The 18,138-nt window shown below is 37.8% G+C and overlaps 1 protein-coding gene across 3 annotated transcripts in view; it reads left to right on the top strand.

Moving 5' to 3' along the window:
* LOC118661996 (SPHK1 interactor, AKAP domain containing) overlaps positions 1–18,138 on the top strand; it is a 99,751-nt gene that overhangs the window by 16,710 nt on the left and 64,903 nt on the right. For 2 of the 3 annotated variants that reach the window (XM_036320586.1, XM_036320584.1), the window contains exons 2-3: positions 1,623–1,701; positions 8,377–8,482. In XM_036320586.1, coding sequence (XP_036176479.1) covers positions 1,623–1,701; positions 8,377–8,482 — 185 coding nt within the window. The remainder of the gene's footprint in view (positions 1–1,622; positions 1,702–8,376; positions 8,483–18,138) is intronic. The other variant, XM_036320585.1, reaches the window with a different exon arrangement.

Here is an 18,138-nt window from a genome sequence, read left to right as displayed (position 1 = left end):
AAGTGATATCTTCAATGAGTGAAGGAAAACAATTGCCAATTTAGAATTCTATGCTCAGTGAAAATAACTCCCAAGAATAAAGATACTTTCTTAGAAACAAAAACTGGAGTATCACTTCTTGCTAAAGAAAATTATAAAATATTGACTTCAGGCAGAAAGAAGTAAAGAAGAAAGGAAGTTTTATCTATTTAGTAAATCTAAGCAAATATTTACTTTATAAAACAATATTAGTAATGCCCTATGATTGTTCAAAATTATTAGCACAAGGCAACAATACAAGTTGAAAGGAGTTAGTTGGATGTAAAGTGTTCTAAGAGTTTTGTATTGACCAGTAGGAGGATAAATATGTTGATTACTTTTAGAATGTGTTAAGGTAAATATAGATATTCTATTTTCTGGGATAACTACTAAAGAAACTGGGAAAGAAAGGGTAACTTCTAAACCACTCAAACATTGACAAAAATTAGTTGATCTAAATGGGATAAGAAACCCAAACTCTCAGCATTTGCAGTTTATTTGCTTGTGTACGTATAAAATTCAAAGAATCTGAAGATAAACTATCAGAATTAACAACTGAGGTTAGCATGTCAGCTATCAATCAAAGCACACACATAAACTATATTTCTTTATATGAGCCAAAAATAAAAAGTGAACTTTTAAAAAATCATTTACATTTTATCAAGAAATATGAATTTTCTAGGACTAAAGTTAAAGAAAGTATGCAAGACCTAACCCCCCCCAAAAAAATTATAGCCCCAAATGAATGACAAAGATTGGAAATTTTATGTGACCACAGGTGGTTGCCCCTTCTCACCTGGTTCTGTACCCCATGCACTTACACCAGGTACCTCCTATGTTACCTCTGATGTCTAGTTCCTCTCTGGCATCTTCATCCACACAGCAAAAGTTTCTTGAATTCTAATGAGGGACCAGTAACTACCAGCAATGCACATACAAAGAAAACTTCCCTGACTCCTTGCTTACTTTCTCCTATAGATATTGATATTATTGTTTATTTTTCATAGTTTTAGTAGCTTTGAAATTGATTTGAGGTAATATACTATTGACTTGCATTGAAAAAAGGACTAGAGCATGCATAAGGTAAGTATTGTATAGAACCTGACTTACGGGGAACTTAAAGAAACTGAAATAAATGTCCATAAAATCTGTTGTCCTGCTCTACTCCTCATATTAATTTTAATATTAAATATATTAAGCTTGAGAAGCACAAAGTGTGCTCTTTATTTGTCAATACCCATGAACCAGGTTGGAAAAGTCTACAATTATTATCTACAAGATGTAAATTACCTTTGATGCATCGAAGATGTGAAGCTCCATCTAAGACAAAAATCCAGCTTATTACTCATGGGAGATGCTATCTGAAAATATGCATGCAATCTTTGGACCCTTATCAGATATTTTTTAATTGTCACAGCCTTATTATCTAGCTACTATTGTTCTTTTTAAAGGCAGGCCTGCTGTGAGTGTATCTTTCTCTTTGAATGATACTAAAACTTCTGTTTCTTTTTTTCCCACCGCTCTCCTCTCCTCCTCTCCTGCTTCCTCTCCACATCTGCTGGTGTTTGTAACTCCTTTATTATGGGTGTGGCCCTCTCCATCAGCCATGTGGGTAGCTGAGCCAAATTCACCCACCTGCCTCTCTGCTGCCTTGCCCACCAGGAACCACTCCCAGGAATCCAGGTTGGTTGTAGGGTGTCGGGTACAGGGGATTAATACTAGTATATCCAAGTCATGACCAGGGCCTCCTTTTTTATTCTGGCATACCATGAGCCCCCTGGGTACCCAAGCCTCAGATATTTTACCCTACTTTTGCAGGCTTCCTGGTTTACGGTATCACTTCCACCAGAATGCAAACTCTGCTGTGCACCTTAGCTAATTTTGCCATCAAATTGTACTCTTTCTGTGTCCTATCCCTTCTGGTCCTGCTATCCTCTTCTAGTTTAAAAGCCCCTAAACCATTAATAGGGAATTCAGTATAAAGCTCAGACAGAAATTCTTAGGTAGGCAGTGCTATCCTCATCCCGGAAATCACAAATGGAGGATGCTTTTCTATTTCTTTCAAGAAGGCCTAGGCCTGGCAGCGCTTCTGGTAAAGCTTCTCAGTGACTCAAATCCCCTCTTCTCACAAAGGAGTGACCATCCAAGCCGGTGCAGCCGCCAGACATCTCTTCCTGCTAACCCTCACCCTTTGTCTGCATTGCTCTCCTCTGAGCCGCAAACAGTTCTTTAGGAATTAGCACGTGACAAAAGCAGGTGGCACTATGTGAAGATAGCACGTCACCTGGCAAAGAGCACAGACTTCGGTCAGGTTCAGTTAGGCTTGGACCCCATGTGAAGGCACTTAGTTAACATATATTTAAAATGTCAGGGGTAGTTGTTATTTGGAGGTCGCATAATCAAGTATTGTCCAGGCCAGCACTTGGACTAAAAATGAGTGTAACAGACTCACAAAGATGTTGAATTTAAAGGGGCCTTAAGTCCACCCATTACTACCCAGTATAGCTTGGTTTACATTTTTTTGAGAAGAAAAAAACTCATGTCATTGTCATAGAAGCAAAGCATTAGAAGGAATGTTAGAGGCTACAGTGGAAAATAACATGGTATAGGATTGAGAAGTAGGTCAAATCTCAGATCTGTTATCTACCAGTGATAAAACTTTGGACTCTGTATTAACCTCTAATTCTTGGTTTCTCATTTATAAAAAGGAGTATAGTTAAGTGACTATGCAAAATACTTTATAGAGTTATAGACACCTGCTATGCATTAAATCGTGCTCATTTTTGTTAGAAATACTATAAAGAAGATTGTATACCAGAGTGAAGCATTTCCCTAGGTATTTTGGTGAAAGAACAGAAACCATTGGAAGCTGAGGTAGTTACTGGAACATATTCTGTACTAAAGCTTAGATGCAGCAGAATGCGGGGACATAATGAGTTTTGACCATCCAAACAAATATACACCTAAAACTTTTTAAAAATTAAGTAAAGCACCTTAGGGATAAATAATTCAATAGTAAGCATCTAACAGCCTTCATGGATAAACATATATTTTGCAACATGAACTTAGCAACAGTGATGTATATATTTTTCCCTTATAGTAAAATAATATATTTGCATCTACACATTTATAGAATGTAAGTCTTAAAGATTTTTTCATAGCCCTTATTAAGAAAAGGAAAAAAATGTAAAAGCTAAGCTAGCATGTTCTCTCACTTGATTCTCTTTTCTGAATAATGAGTTTTCATTTCAAAATTATTTCTCAAGGTCTTGGTGAAGACTGAGACTGTGAATAGCTTTTAAAGGTCCAAAGACAATAAAATTGATAGTAAGTGATTAAATGCATGAAAGCATTACTTGCCATCTCCTCTTTACTCAAAGGTATATAGATTCACAAAGCATAGCATCTGAAATAAAGAAGGTTGTTCAATACAGTTCATTTTATAAGTATATATTTACTTTACATGTATTACATATTACTTTGTTGGTATTAACATTGTTCTATAGTACAACTCTTTTCTTATGTTTCACTGGACATATCTGATATATCTGGTAGTTGCCTGAATGAAAAAGTCTCCACTGAACAGTAATCAATATAATTTTCCAGGATAAAAGATTTCAGTACATTACTAGTAAGTACTAAAAATAGGAAATTACCTGCCATTGGTGTTTACTAATTATGTCCCAAATGAAGTAACAATGTTATAATCAGGTCATTTTTTTTTAACCATAAAGATTGAATTAGAGTGTAATTCATTTAAGGCCAATCTTTCTGCTAAGAGTGAGCTAGTTTGTGGTTAATAATGAATGACCTTTTATACTCTCTTTATTGTCATTTAATAATGCCTCACAAAAAATACCCAAACTTAGGTCTTCAACAACATATTCATGATTTGAGAGCAAAAATAATAGTGAATATGTCAACAACCTTTTCTTAAAAAGAAATAGCCGTCATTTTTAGATAAAATATCATAGTTTCTGTTGCATTGTTACAATGTCCTTTCTTTGAAGAATTATGGTGAGAACAGAGGTAGCAAGGTGTTTTTTTTAAATTATCCTTATTTTTGGCAAATGAAAGGTTGGCCACCTTATTATGTTTTTGTTGTTGTTGCTATTTTTTAAAAAGCTTGAAAATTGCAATCTACAATTATTCAGCTGCCTTTAAATGTAGAAACAATGCATATAACAATGGTTTCTAAATATCTTCAAGGTTTGGATAGTTGTTTCCTTGGAAAAGTTTACTAAAATTCTATAGAATTAATGAGGACTTTATTGGTCTTTCAGCCACAAATGAACTGGTGACATATTTAATTTGAACAGATGACATGATAAGAAAATCATGACATGATGTCTCAAAACTAGACAAGAAATATATAAGTATAGAAGTAAAAAAAAAGAGTAAACTTCTTACTTCTTATCTAGGAGATAAAACTAGAGGAGGAACAGAAGAGTATAAAAGAAAACTTTTCCACCATACACTTGTCAAAAATGTAAGACAGATTTTATTTGAGCTACTGCAGTAGGAGAGAGAGATGTCAGTGTAGAACTGAGCTCTACTTCAAATACAACAGGGAGAAAAGGGGGATTTATAGCCAGTGGGCAGAGTAAAGGGGTTAGTGAATGGAAAATTTGTAAGAGAAAATATCAAGGATAGGGCAATTCGAGATTTGTTTAAAAGAAGGCTCAGAGTAGCCAAACTAAAGTTAGGAGGGAGTTTTTGCCAATAGATTGGTCAGAATCTGAACATTAGAGAAACTAACACATCATGTGATTTTAAAAACAAATCACATTTTGAAAGACTGACCCAAACCACTGTGTTTTGTTTTGTTTTGTTTGTTTTCTGTCATGTAACAAGTTAATCTTTTTGGCTGAGGATAAAATAAGAACATTCACTTTAGCAAACTTTTATTTTGAATCAAGCAAAGCTGTATTTTAAAATACTCTAAATTCTTCTTGGAGTGTATCATTAAATTAATTTTTTTTATTTTTTATTTTTTATTTATTTTTTTTTTTTTTTACTGATTTTTTACAGAGAGAAAGGGAGAGGGATAGAGAGTTAAAACATCGATGAGAGAGAAACATCGATCAGCTGCCTCCTGCACACCTCCCACTGGGGATGTGCCCGCAACCAAGGTACATGCCCTTGACCGGAATCGAACCCGGGACCTTTCAGTCAGCAGGCCGACGCTCTATCCACTGAGCCAAACCGGTTTGGCAAATTAATTTTAACCAGAACAACTCAATTCCTTACTCAAGATCTCTTCTGATAGATGTGAATTTTTTCCCTCAGTATTGAGATGAAAGGATTTAGAAGAAAGCTCAAGAATAAATATCCTTAATAGCACTGAGACAATCCAACCAATGGCAATTACTAAATTACAGTTTACTAAAAGCATTTTTAAGAGGGGAAGAAGATAAGGGCAATTGCAAATCTTATTTTTAAAAATCTGTTAAAATCCTTAAACTTCACACTATGTTTACTTGATATGTTAGTAACAAAGAACAGCAGCAGGATCCCTTTTCATTAGAACTATCCAGGGAAATTCTCTAAATTATCTCTTTAGATGTGGCTTATCCCACCATCTGTTACCACTGCAGAAAATTTAACATTGAATTCAAGCACTCTTTTGTACATAATCCTTTGAAGCCAACCAGGATGCTCAGAAAAATAAGAACAAACAACACTAATAAATACTAACTGAACATCCATCACTAGCTAGTACTATTCTAGGTCGTAGAGGGTCCCCTCTCTTTCACTACTTATAGCCTAAAGGAATGGACAAATATTACAAAATTATATGCCATTTTGACAAGTGCTACAGCAAGGCATGGGTCTTGTATGTGCTGTTGTAACATACAAGAAAAGTGGCCATCTCACTTCTTGGGATGAAGTGAGGGTGGAGATATGGGCATGGAGATGTGAGGGTGTGAGTGTGTGCATGAAGCAATGGAGAAAGGTGGTAGAGGAGGAGCAGCTTCCTTGACAGAGGGAGGGAAGGAGGAAGGTGCAAGAGGTGATACAAGTGGGTAGAGGAGGAATTATCCAGGAGAAAGGAGGGGAATTGGGAAGGGTATTCCTAAAAGAAGGAACATCGAGTGCAAAGCCCCAAAGGCAAATGAGAACGTGTACTGTTAATTCAGTATGTCAGAAAAGTGCTTCTTAAGCTGTAATGGGTCTATGAGTTACCTGAGTTTAATGTCAAAATGCAGATTCTGATTCAGTAGTACCAGGGAGGGACTTGAGTTCCTGGGTGGCTAACAAGTTCCCAGGTGATGTCAAGCCTCCTGGTTCACAGACCAAACTTTGAGTTACAACACACAGAGAACTCAATTTCCAGGCACTGGATGGTTCTCTGGGGAAACAGCTGACTATAGCATAAGCCATTGTCATTACTGATGGTGACCTACTTAGTCACACTGCAAGGCTCATTAATGATTGCAGCACAGTGGCAACTTGGCGCCTTACTCAGAAATAACATTTTCTTTTTTAATTCTTTATTGTTTAATTTTTAATTCTTTATTCTTCATTATTACGTATGCTCCCTTTGTTCCCCCATTGACCTCTCCCAGCCCGCCCCTACCCCCAAGCACATGGGAAATGACATTTTCTGTAAGAGAACATGCCTCTCTTCCCATAATGTTTCTAAAGTCCATATTTCAAATTCTGCTTTTGTATCCTTTTCCCCACCTTGATCTCCTTCCTGATTGAAACCCATTTAGCAATTTCAGCATGAAACTGTTCTGAAAGAGTATGCTTAATAAATATTGTCAACACTTGTCAAAACCAAAGGAAAATATCCCAGGGAAGAACTTGCAGCCTTACCCATTAGCAGCAAGTTATGAGGCTGGCTGTATGGTGTCTTGACAGCAATTCTTTTAATGTCAATTTGAACTCATTTTAATGAATCCCCGAATTTCATGTTGCTGCCATCTCTGCCTCATCCTGTAGCAGCCAATGTTCTGCTTCTCTGGAGACTAAGGCAAGCGTCTTTGCAAATACTCTAAAAATTCTGTCTTCATTCCAAAGGCATGGGAACAGACTGTGCTGTGTTGTAAAGTCACCTACTGGAAATTGACACCCATGGTCTAAAAGATAAGTTTATCTACATAGAGTTTAGGATATCAGGCATCATTGAATTGATTTATAATGTGTGTTCTGGAGACTAGAAGATGCCTTCACTTTGAATTTTGGTGCAATGGCATTGAATCACATTTGTTATCAAGTAACAGACTGATTTTAGTCCCACTGTGTGACTCTACTGCCTCATTTAACTCTCACAACATACTAATATATGTTTTTAAAATTATTTTATGAATGCTATACAGACTTAGCTTTAGAACAATTGGAATGAACCCTGAAGCCAAACAAGACTTTCAAATTTCCTTCCTCACCCTTCCTCACCTTCATTCCAACCAGGATCTCACAATCATCTTATAGACAGAAGAACTTTCATACCAAGATATATGTGGATAGTAGACTTACCCTTCCTTCCTAGCACCTGCCTAGCTCAGCAGTTCTAAAACATTTTTATATATAACAATTACTGTAGCACCTTGTCCACTTGAAGTCATATACAATGTGCTTTGTGGAAAAACAAGAAATTTTCCATGTGTGATCTTTTCCTTTTCTCTATGTTTCTGTTACTTTTGAAAGTTCATGCTCTTTTCATGGTATCATCCTTCCTTCTGATTATATATGTTCCCCTCATTTAAAAATAAAATGAGTAAAGACAGAAAGACATTATTGTTTTAACACTTGCTTAGAAAAGAGGTTAACAAAACATAAATAGACTCCTAGATGCAGAGAACAGACTGATGGTTGCCAGAGAGGAGAGGATTTAGGGGGTGAGTGAAAAAGATTAAGGGATAAAGAAGTAAAAATTGGAAGTTACAAAATAGTCATGGGAAATATAGTCAATAATAGTCAGTAATAACTGTATGGTGCCAGGTGAGTACTGAAAGTATTAGGCAAAGCACTGTGAAGTGTACAATTGTCTGACCACTACACTATACATCTGAAACTAATATAAAATAATATTGAATGTCAACTGAAATTGAAAAATAAATTTAAAAAATAAAATTAAATAAAATTGTTAGAAAGATATTAACAGAGCCAGAATTCAGGCAGATGCATTGCACCCACCTAAGCACTGGGCTGCAGTTTTATATTCACAATGGAATAGCTCACAGTGTCTCCCAATTACAAAAGTGAAGCCAACATAGAAATGTCAGCAGGAGGATTTGCAGCGGGCAGCCAATCACCATCTGAAATGATTTTTTATAAACCCCATTATGCTTCTTCCTGAATATGAAGAGGGCTCACTGGAATGTGTTCTCTTTTGTGTTTTGGCACAAACAGCAACTCAGAGTCACCACTGATGTGTGAGGTTCCAGCAGCCCAGCCGGGTGGGGCCAGCGGCAGCTCAGGAAGCAGCCTGGGAAGCTCCATCACGGCCTGTAAGAAGGTAACCTTGTCCAACACCACCTTCTACTCCCTGATTGAACTTGAACACTAGTTTAGTTTGACTTTTCAAGCACTTTTTCTAAAGCAGAAACAACAAAACAAGCAACAGAATACCCCACAATTTGTTTGCAATAACCCCTAGTGACATTAAAACATGTAATTCTTGGAAATGATCAGAAAACTCAAGCAGTTCAGAAAGATGTGACTTGAAAACGATAAGCGTCCAGGGCCACAGCACCTCAATTCCAACCTCCTCTTCGTCCCTCCTCCCACACTTAGCCAAGGGGACCAGCTTCTTGGATCTCCATTCAGAAAAGTCTTCACAGGCTTTGAATGGCACACCCTATATTAGACACCTAAGTCGGTATCTAAGAAAAATGCATGGCCCTTCTCCTTTTGATATTTTCTTAAAGAGAAGGGTGTGCTTGGCTTATTTATTAGGAGAAACAACATTGCATGTCTTAGACTATAGACTTTTGCAACAGTGAATGGACCTGGAGAGAATTATGCTAAGTGAAATAAGCCAGTCAGAGAAAGACAAGCAAAATATGATTTCACTTATATGCGAAATCTAATGAACAAAATAAACAAAATAGAAACAGATTCATAGATACAGAGAACAGACTGACAGCTGTCAGAAGGGAAGGGGCTGAAGGGCTCTGTTAAAAAAAAAAAATGAAGGGATTAAGCAAAAAAAGACAAACTTGTAGACACAGACAACAGTAAGGTGATTACCAAAGTGAAAGGTGGGTAGGGAAGGTAGAAGAGGGTAAAGGGGTGGTAAATGGTGATGGAAGGAGACTTGACTTTGAGTGGTGAACACACAATACAATATACAGATGAGGTATTATAGAATTGTACACTTGAAACCTATATAATTTTGTGAACCAATGTCACCCCAATAAATTTAATAAAAATTTAAAAAACAACTGATAAACAAATCTTGCAGAGACATTTGCAAAAAGTTGTCATTTAAACAACATAAAATCATCTACTTTAACAACTTTACCTTTCCAGCCAATTCAACTTAAGGGCCAGAAACTTAATTTCAGATTCAGTTATTCCCCTGGAAAAAAGAGAGTCATTTACTTATTTAAAAAGCGGGTCTGGGAACTCCTGGAAGAACTACTTGAAAAATTAAAACCAAAACTCGATCACTTATTCTAAAGGACTTCATCAGTATATATAATTGATTTGAGAGAGAGAGAGAGAGAGAGAGAGAGAGAGAGAGAGAGAGAGAGAGAGACTGATTTGTTGTTCCACTTATTTATGCATTCATTGGTTGATTTTTGCCTGTGCCCTGACTGAGGATCAAACCTGCAACCTTGGCATATCAGGACAACACTCTTAACCAACTGAGCTACCCAGTCAAGGCCAGTACATATATATTTTATGCTTACAATACATTTACAAATATATCTACAAATAGAAAAGTTTTAAATATACTCTCACACATTCCACAATTATTTCTAGAACAACCAGTAGTAAGTTGAACCATCTGAAATTACCTTTTTTACAGGTCAGACTGATGAAATGTTTGACAATTTCCTATGGTTCAACCTAAATACAGTCAAAATTCTGTAAGATCTTGGACAGAGATGCAATGGTAGATCACAAATCACACTATTGAAGCATTTAGAGTGTAATTTTGGAGATCATACTGGCCTCTCATGCGAAAAGTCAAACAAAATTCAAAACTCAAATGATAATTATATAACTATCTCACAATAAGTCAAGATAGTATAAATTAGGTGAAAAAACTAGTATTATGGGCATTAAAAGCTAAGAACATAGGCAGACCCTGGGCCTGCAATAGATAGCAACCTTAAGCAGGAAAGTAAACCTTAGTTTGGACTTTGAAGTATGATTAAGATTTGAATGAGTGAAAAGAATACTCAACCAAATTTAGGAAGGGCTGCCACAAACTAATGCAGAAGAACTCAACACTTTTGTGTACTGGTAATATAAATTTTTCATAGTGTATTTCTTTCATTTCAAATATCTTCTTAGGCTTACATAATAATTTCATTTAAAGACAGTTTAGCCCGGTTGGTGTGGCTCAATGGTTGAGGCTTGACCTATGAACCAGGAGGTCATGGTTTGATTCCTGGTCAGGGCATATGCCCAGGTTGCAAGCTCGATCCCCAGTGTGGGATGTGCAGGAGGCAGCAATCAATGATTCTCTCTCATCATGGATGTTTCTATCTCTCTCTCCCTTTCCCTTCCTCTCTGAAATCAATAAAAATATATTTTTTAAAAAAAGAAAAGACAGTTTAGTAGACATATATGCCATTCATCATACACCATGTGGGTTCTAATAGTTTTACTTCTTTTGGAAACAGTAGCTCAGCAATATTTTCTTCTTTGTATATAGAACATATATGCTCAATAAAAAGATATGGACCATTGAACGATTCATTACCCTTATTTTATTACTGCAAGCTGATTTAAATGATTATGGGTCAATTCTTAAAATCTTGTAAATCACAGATAATGGGACTAGGAAAGTGAGAATCTATGTGTTCATATACATATATAATGTATGTTCTGTACAAAAGAGGCAAAAGGAACAAGGACAGCTATATCTTAGAAAAGCTGTCCAGCTGAATCACCACTCTTCACAGTCAATCACCTTTAATAAGAGTAACATGGATAATTGAAATCCATTGGTAATTCCCCAGACTCATTTCATGCAATAGCTTCATCTTCTTTCCCATCAAATCTTCTTATCAGAACTGACATGTTACTAATTTAACTGATGAAAGAAATAAAATAAGGGTCCAGGAGAAAATACATTAGTCAAATAACCAGCCTTTGAAAAATTACAAATTGACTTAATTTTTTCATTTGCTTCCTGGTGAATTGTTAAGGTTTTCAGGAATCCTACCCAGATGCAATTGCTTCAGCTTCTCTTTGCTGTTGGAGAAATGTGGTCACTTGAATTCATAGCTATGAAAAGCTTTGGCATCTGGAAAGAGACATTAGTAGATTTATTTGAAGGAGGAACTCATCTATAATAATAAAAGTGTAATATGCTAATTAGACCTGACTTCCGTCCTTCTGAAAAAAGCCAGGGCTGCGAAGGAAGCCCAGGTCCCAGGTGTCAGAGGGAAGCCGGTGCTGGCAGCCAGGGGAAGGAAAGCCTACTCTTGCACAAATTTTGTGCATTGGGCCTCTAGTTAATATATATTTTTGTCAGTGAGGGACTGCCTTTTCCCAGACTCAAAGCGACCACACCACTCCTTCACAATTTAATACTGTCTTGGAGTTTTGTTAATAGACCCCCTTTTTGCTCTCAGTAGTTCTGCTATGCACAATAAGTTATATAGTTACCCAAGCTCTAGCCTCAGAATTATCTTTTCTTTACTGCCTCTCCTTTTTCTGATATTAGGAAAGTTATCAGATAAATTCACACTGAAGTGTTAGTGCTTGCATGGCTTAGTATAGCTTTGACAAGTAAAATCTGTTTTTATTTAACTACTACTACTACTGATGAACTAGTACCATTGCCTCCCTTAACTGACATTGATAACTGAGCCTACTGAACTTGGACGTGACTTCAGAATTCTATCCATTATGAAGCTCCAAGCAGGCACAGTCAATTTATCCAAATTGGACTGTAAGGTAACCTCTATGTCACTCTAATTTAATGAGCATGAAACCAATGGAGAAATTTTAATGTATGAAATATGATTCTCCAAAATAATGCATTTAAAATTATAGAATTTCAAAATAGTACATAAAAATGGGAGCAAAAGAGTTGCTAGTGGACAGTGAATACTAGAACCTTCCATAATATCCCTTGAAATGTATCTCACACAAACATTGCCTGGTGTTCCCCCTTCTCATGGGACCAGCCCTTCTTGTAAGACAATACAGCCACCACTGTTAACCTGAATCACAGGGATTTTCCTTTAGATGAGCTAAGTGATTATAAATGCTGTCCTTTTACATATGTTAAACACTAAGTGAAAGATCTTTGCATCTCCTTAAAATAAATAAAAATCTGTTATCTTTAGTGTGGCAGTTGGACGTGCGTAACGAACTTGAACTTGGAATTTAAAGACCTGAGTTAGATTCCCAGCTTTCTCTTCTTACTGTGTGATCTTAGGCCAGTGACATAATTTCTCTGATTCAGATGTGTTAGTGTTGATATGATGTTGAAGGTTTGTGTGTAAGTCCTTGGCACACATAGTTGATGCTCAAAATTTTTAGTTGATTCCAAATAAATGATCTTTACACAGACGAAATTTATTGCAATAGAATTTTAAAACTAATTTTAAAAGTAATCTGAACACAACCTGCCGTGTGCCCTCATTGTTGAATATCTGTTAGATTTTCCTCCACGTTGAAAGCATTTTAGTCAATGTCATATCTCACAATAGCTGGACATTTTCAATCCATGCTTGACTTCATGATCTGAAGACCTGCTATGTGGGATATAGTAGAACAAAGTCTCTGAATAGAACTTATTCAAGGAAAGAATTGTTGGAGAAAATCAACACCCCAAATATCTTCTTTTTATGTGATGTTAATGAAATCCACCTTAAACTTATTCTTACCAAAGGCAGCAGACTGAAAACATTTCAGTTTCCCAGAGGCAGAGTTTGATCTTTATATGACTTCTGATCAGCTCTTTGAAGTCTCGAGAGCATTCTCTGCTTTGACCAGCCTCCTTTAAACTGACTTAAATTAGCTGTCGATATTGGCACAGATACATCTAAAGAATGACAGAATGGATGTCTCTGAGTGCTTCCTTTTATTCTGTAAAATACACTTTCATCTAAGCCCATATCTTTCTGATGACATGTAAGTAATTAAAGCAATTCAATTAAGGAGTTCAGGCATGGGCATACAAATTGGGAGGCTCTTGCACAGTTTGAGCCATATCTCTAAAGACATTTTTATTAGTCAGAACTGTATTGCTCTTGACCAAAAGCCTCAAATTTCAGGAAGCACATGATGAAAAAGAGCTATAATATTCTGTATCTGTAGAAGCTGTTTCCATAAAGGAAGGAAGAACTTTAAAAAAATAAAATTGAGTAAATAAAATTGAAAACAAAATCAGCATAATTGAGTGTATTTACCTTTTTATGGAAGGAAGACTCTAGGCTTTTCCCCTTGGAGTATAAAACACGCCCAGCTCTGTCAACAATCTCTTCTGACCAAGCAACCTGGCAATGGTCTTCAAGCCCAGCTCTGAATACCTTATCCAAATTTTGTCAAATGGCTGGGTGTCCTGCGTTATTGCCGTTCTGCAGGAATAATCAGAGGCACTGAAGAAACAGGGAGATTTTTAAGAAAAGAAATGGAATTGTCTTAGTAAAAGTGATATTTGAAAAAAGTGAATCCAGTAGATCCAAAGCTGACTCCTTTGAGCAAAGGAAGACTGAAATCTTGAATCTCAGGAGAGGCATCCTTGGTGTGGATAGGAGAGTGGGGAAAGGAGAGGCGAGACCTGTATACAGACAGTGGGAGGAGAAACAAACTCTGCTGAGATGCATGCGGGAGTCAAGATCAGCAGGACTCTTTGGCAATGAGAGTTAAACAGAAGAATGAATTCTGACTATTTAGGCCAGGGTATACGTGAGTGGTAGTGCCATTGAGGTCATTGAGAAGAGAGCTTGGGAGAGAAGCTACAGAAAGGAACCATGGGTTCAGATTCAGGCCAGTTGCATCTCAAGAGTCAACCACACAGTTTCCTCTAGAGCAGTGGTTCTCAACCTTCCTAATGCCGCGACCCTTTAATACAGTTCCTCATGTTGTGGTGACCCCCAATTCCATTGTTACAAATTGAACATAATGAAAGCATAGTGATTAATCACAAAACAATATGTGATTATATGTGTGTTTTCCGATGGTCTTAGGCGACCCCTGTGAAAGGATCATTCGACCCCCAAGGGGTCGTGACCCACAGATTGAGAACCGCTGCTCTAGAGGCAATTTCCCTGACTGCTAAGGACACTCCTGTAGGCCCTGGAACACACTGACATCTAGGAGCCATGGTTGCACTGAGGCCACAATGCAGATAGCAAGGCTCTGGAGGGCTCTAATTTCCTCTGCCATCAGCAAAAACAGGTGGAAATGCTGCATGTCCTCTCCTGCCTTTGGAGCAGCCTGGTCCTTGAAACAGAGAGGTGGGGCTGTGCATGGAAGCTCATTCTTTGGAAAATGTAAATTTGGAAGTCCTATGCAGGAACCTTTGTTTAAAACTACCAATTATGGCTTATTCTTCAGTTTGGCTAGGATCCACTTTCTTATTCCAAAGTCAGTATATTCAAGGACTTCTATTCAGGACGCTTCTCCACCTCCCTTTGCCACCAACAATTGCTATACAGTGTTTGAGAATCCAACATTCTTACTCTGTTTCTACCACTCCGCTTCTTGAGTGCCCTTTTGGCTGTGTGTAAAGAACTCCTGGAAGAATCTTGCTGTGTTTTTTCTTTTCTTTTTAATGAAAAAGTGGGACTCTGAAAACCCAAAATAGCTCAGAACATTCTGTGGAATTGAGAATTATGTTGTACTGTTGGAATTGGGCAAGAGATCTTTCTTTCAGAATTCTTGTCATTACCTCTGACCTTTATGTTATATACTAACTACCTCTAGCCAGAAATGGAAGGGGTCTGACATTTTTTTAAATATCTAATTTGGCATTCAACATTTTTCTTCCTGTCTGCGGTATTTAAAGAAAGGCTTGCCATCCGTGCTTCCTAACACAAGCCTAAAGGCACTTTCTCTTTCTTCTCAGTCCCCCATCCAAGAAACCCTCTCAGCTTTGTAGCCTGGAGTAGACACTATGCTTTCTCTAGTCCTAATAGCACTCTCCTTTCCTGTATCCTGCCAAGCTTGCCCTGCTGATTAAAGTGCTCAGTTTTCAGTTCTGCCAGCGTCAGAGGGGGAAGGACGTAGCCCAGATCAATTGGAACAGTCCTCTAGTGGGCATTCTGGCTCATGAGCCCCTCATCTGGGAGGCCACATTTACTAGGCTTATTTCTGTGTTTTGGGATTGACACCCCTGAAAGGCCTCTGCAAGGACTCATACTCTCCAGGATGGAGAGCATCCAAGAAGCAGGTGTGTCTCTTAGCAAATTATGTGTCCATTTGCATACAACTTGCAACTTGAAAAGTACCTGTTTCCACTAGCTTCTTCCAAAGAAGAGAAAAAAGTCTGAGAAATGACAATGGTCACTTTCTTATCTTTGTCAAAGGCCAAAGGCTTACACTAACTCAGGTGATCCATGAACATCCAATCTAGTTTCCCTCTGTCCAATGGCAAATTCTGCCTGACCTCCACTTTGCACATCTACACAAAATCATCCCAAATCAATGGCAGGGATGTGCATTATATATTTTCCTACATGCATAATTTTATTTTACATTTTGCTTCTCCTAACATTAAAAATCACATCCTTCTCACATATTAATATGTCAACATTATACTGATTCTAAATAGCAGTTAGTCAACTGTTCTCTATTTACGTGTCTAATTTGATTTTGTTTAGATGATTGCTGACCACTCATTAATGAAACTATATTTGCATTTCCTGAGTATGTCTGTTTTTGTAACGCTTGCATTTTGTGCTCGAGACACAACCTCTGTTATCACTTCTATGTGGAAAAAGCTCTGATCAGCTTTCAAAGCATTCTCTAGCCAGCTGGCGTCTGCATGATATGGCAGAAACAAACAAGCATGGTTTGAAACTTCTGAATTGTCATCGGTGACAGTTCTTGTGACGGCTTTGAAATACAATGTTGTTTTCAGGATTCAAAACAATCGTGCGGCCTGTGAAAAGCTAGCACCTGTCTGAAACTATCAGTAAAACCGCCTGGTTCACTTTTTGCCACGTTAGGATGCACAGTGGCCCAGGTCAACATTTGAAGTCTCTTAAGTTATGTGCATGGGGATATTAATTTCAAAGAAGAGAGGTGACCTCATTAGTAAACTAGTGGATTACAGCAGAGGGCATGTGCAGGGAAATAACTGGAGATGAAACCTAGAAAACACCTAAATTGGGCATAGAACAATACCCTAAACATTGGAGCTTAAGAAATATTCATGGAATGATTAACAGGAGGGAGCAGAATTAAGATCTGTCTTGAAGGCTAGGCCATAGTCTGGTAAATATCCCATAACATTGTGGGGTTGCTGACAGCAAATATTGTCTTCCTTCCTTGTTTCCCAGGGCTGAGCCTAGTATCTAATGGGACTAGAAGGTAAAGCATTCATGTGTATTGAGTCAATCAATTTAGGTTAAGGTCCAGAGACAATTTCATAATAGCAGTAACCATATTTATAATAATAACTGCTATTTGTTAACACCTCAAATAATCATATCCTTTTATTTTTTCGAATGTCAATTAAAAATCTCTCCTCATGATGGGTAACACCACCCTCATTTTGTCAATGGGGAAACTGAGTCACAAAGAGGTTAAGTGACTTGCCTGAGGCTGCACAGTTAATGAAAGAAAATGGAACTTGAACTAGATTTGTCTTCAGAACTTAAGTACTCAGCTCCTACTCTGGTTTCAGTGAGCAAGGTGGATCTGGAGGATTGGGGGTGAGAGAAATAGAGAAGAGAAATGGTTATAATGTGAATTGTTTGGTCCCTGTGGGTGTCCAGGCTTCCCTACCCACCCTTCCCAAGTATTGCCCCCATCCCTTTTATTCTCCAGGGCACCATGGTGAGTTTCCTCATATTACCTACCATAATCTGTAACAAAATGTGTGTCCCAATGCTCCTTTTTCTGTTGTTTGGCTCCCTTGCAGACTTTAAGTTCTGTAAACATGGAGATCAGTTTTGAATTAGTCTATTGTGTTACCTGGAGACTTGCCCATAAGATGCACTCAAATGTTAAGTGAATTAAAGAAAAAATTAACTCTGGAGGTCAGACTATAAGACTAGAAACAGACAAAGAGGTATTCCAGATGGCACGGGAGTAGCAAGGAGAATTGTTTCATCATTATCTGCAAATAGGGAAGCCAAGGAGTCAGATTTCTTTTAGAGACAGGAATAAGGGAAGGAGGGGCTGGGGTTTAGACACAGAGAGTCCAAGGTGATAGCAAGAGATCCAAGAGTCACAACTAACAGTGAGACATGTGAGAAACCAAGCTCCAGGGAAAGGTCAAAGTGGAAGCTGTAGAGCAGTGAGTCACCCTCCAGGCGGTAACTAATGTCCTGAAGGCCCGTGAGCTCTCAGAGGAAAATGACTGAGGGGAGTGGAAAGAGTAAAAGGCTGAGGCTCTTATGGCATCAGAGAAGGAAAAGCTGGTTAGAAAGAGGGACGTTCCCTCCCCACCCTCCCCAACATCCCAGACAACTGAGATGCATCTTTCAACATTCTGGTCAGATGCGTCCTCTCTTGTTAGCCCTCCTGCAGGAGGAACTGGCCACTCCATTCTGGGTGATATCTGACCTGGGTTGCCATTGATCAAAGCACCTGCTTACTTTATCACAGTCCTGTGACTGCTTGTTCTCCCTACTAGAGATTAATTCCCAAAAGGACAGCCGTCATTTCTGTTCATCTTAATATTCTCAGTGTCAAACATCAAAGAGCACAACAAACTTTTGTTGACCGAATATTGACTTAAGGAGGAGATTAGAGAAGCAGGAGGAGGAACATAAGAGTGGAGCATCACAAATAATAAACAAGAAGCCC

This window comes from Myotis myotis, unplaced genomic scaffold (assembly GCF_014108235.1).
Source record: "Myotis myotis isolate mMyoMyo1 unplaced genomic scaffold, mMyoMyo1.p scaffold_m19_p_8, whole genome shotgun sequence".
In the NCBI taxonomy this organism is placed as follows: Eukaryota; Metazoa; Chordata; class Mammalia; order Chiroptera; family Vespertilionidae; genus Myotis; species Myotis myotis.
This window is presented reverse-complemented; position numbering and strand designations above follow the sequence as displayed.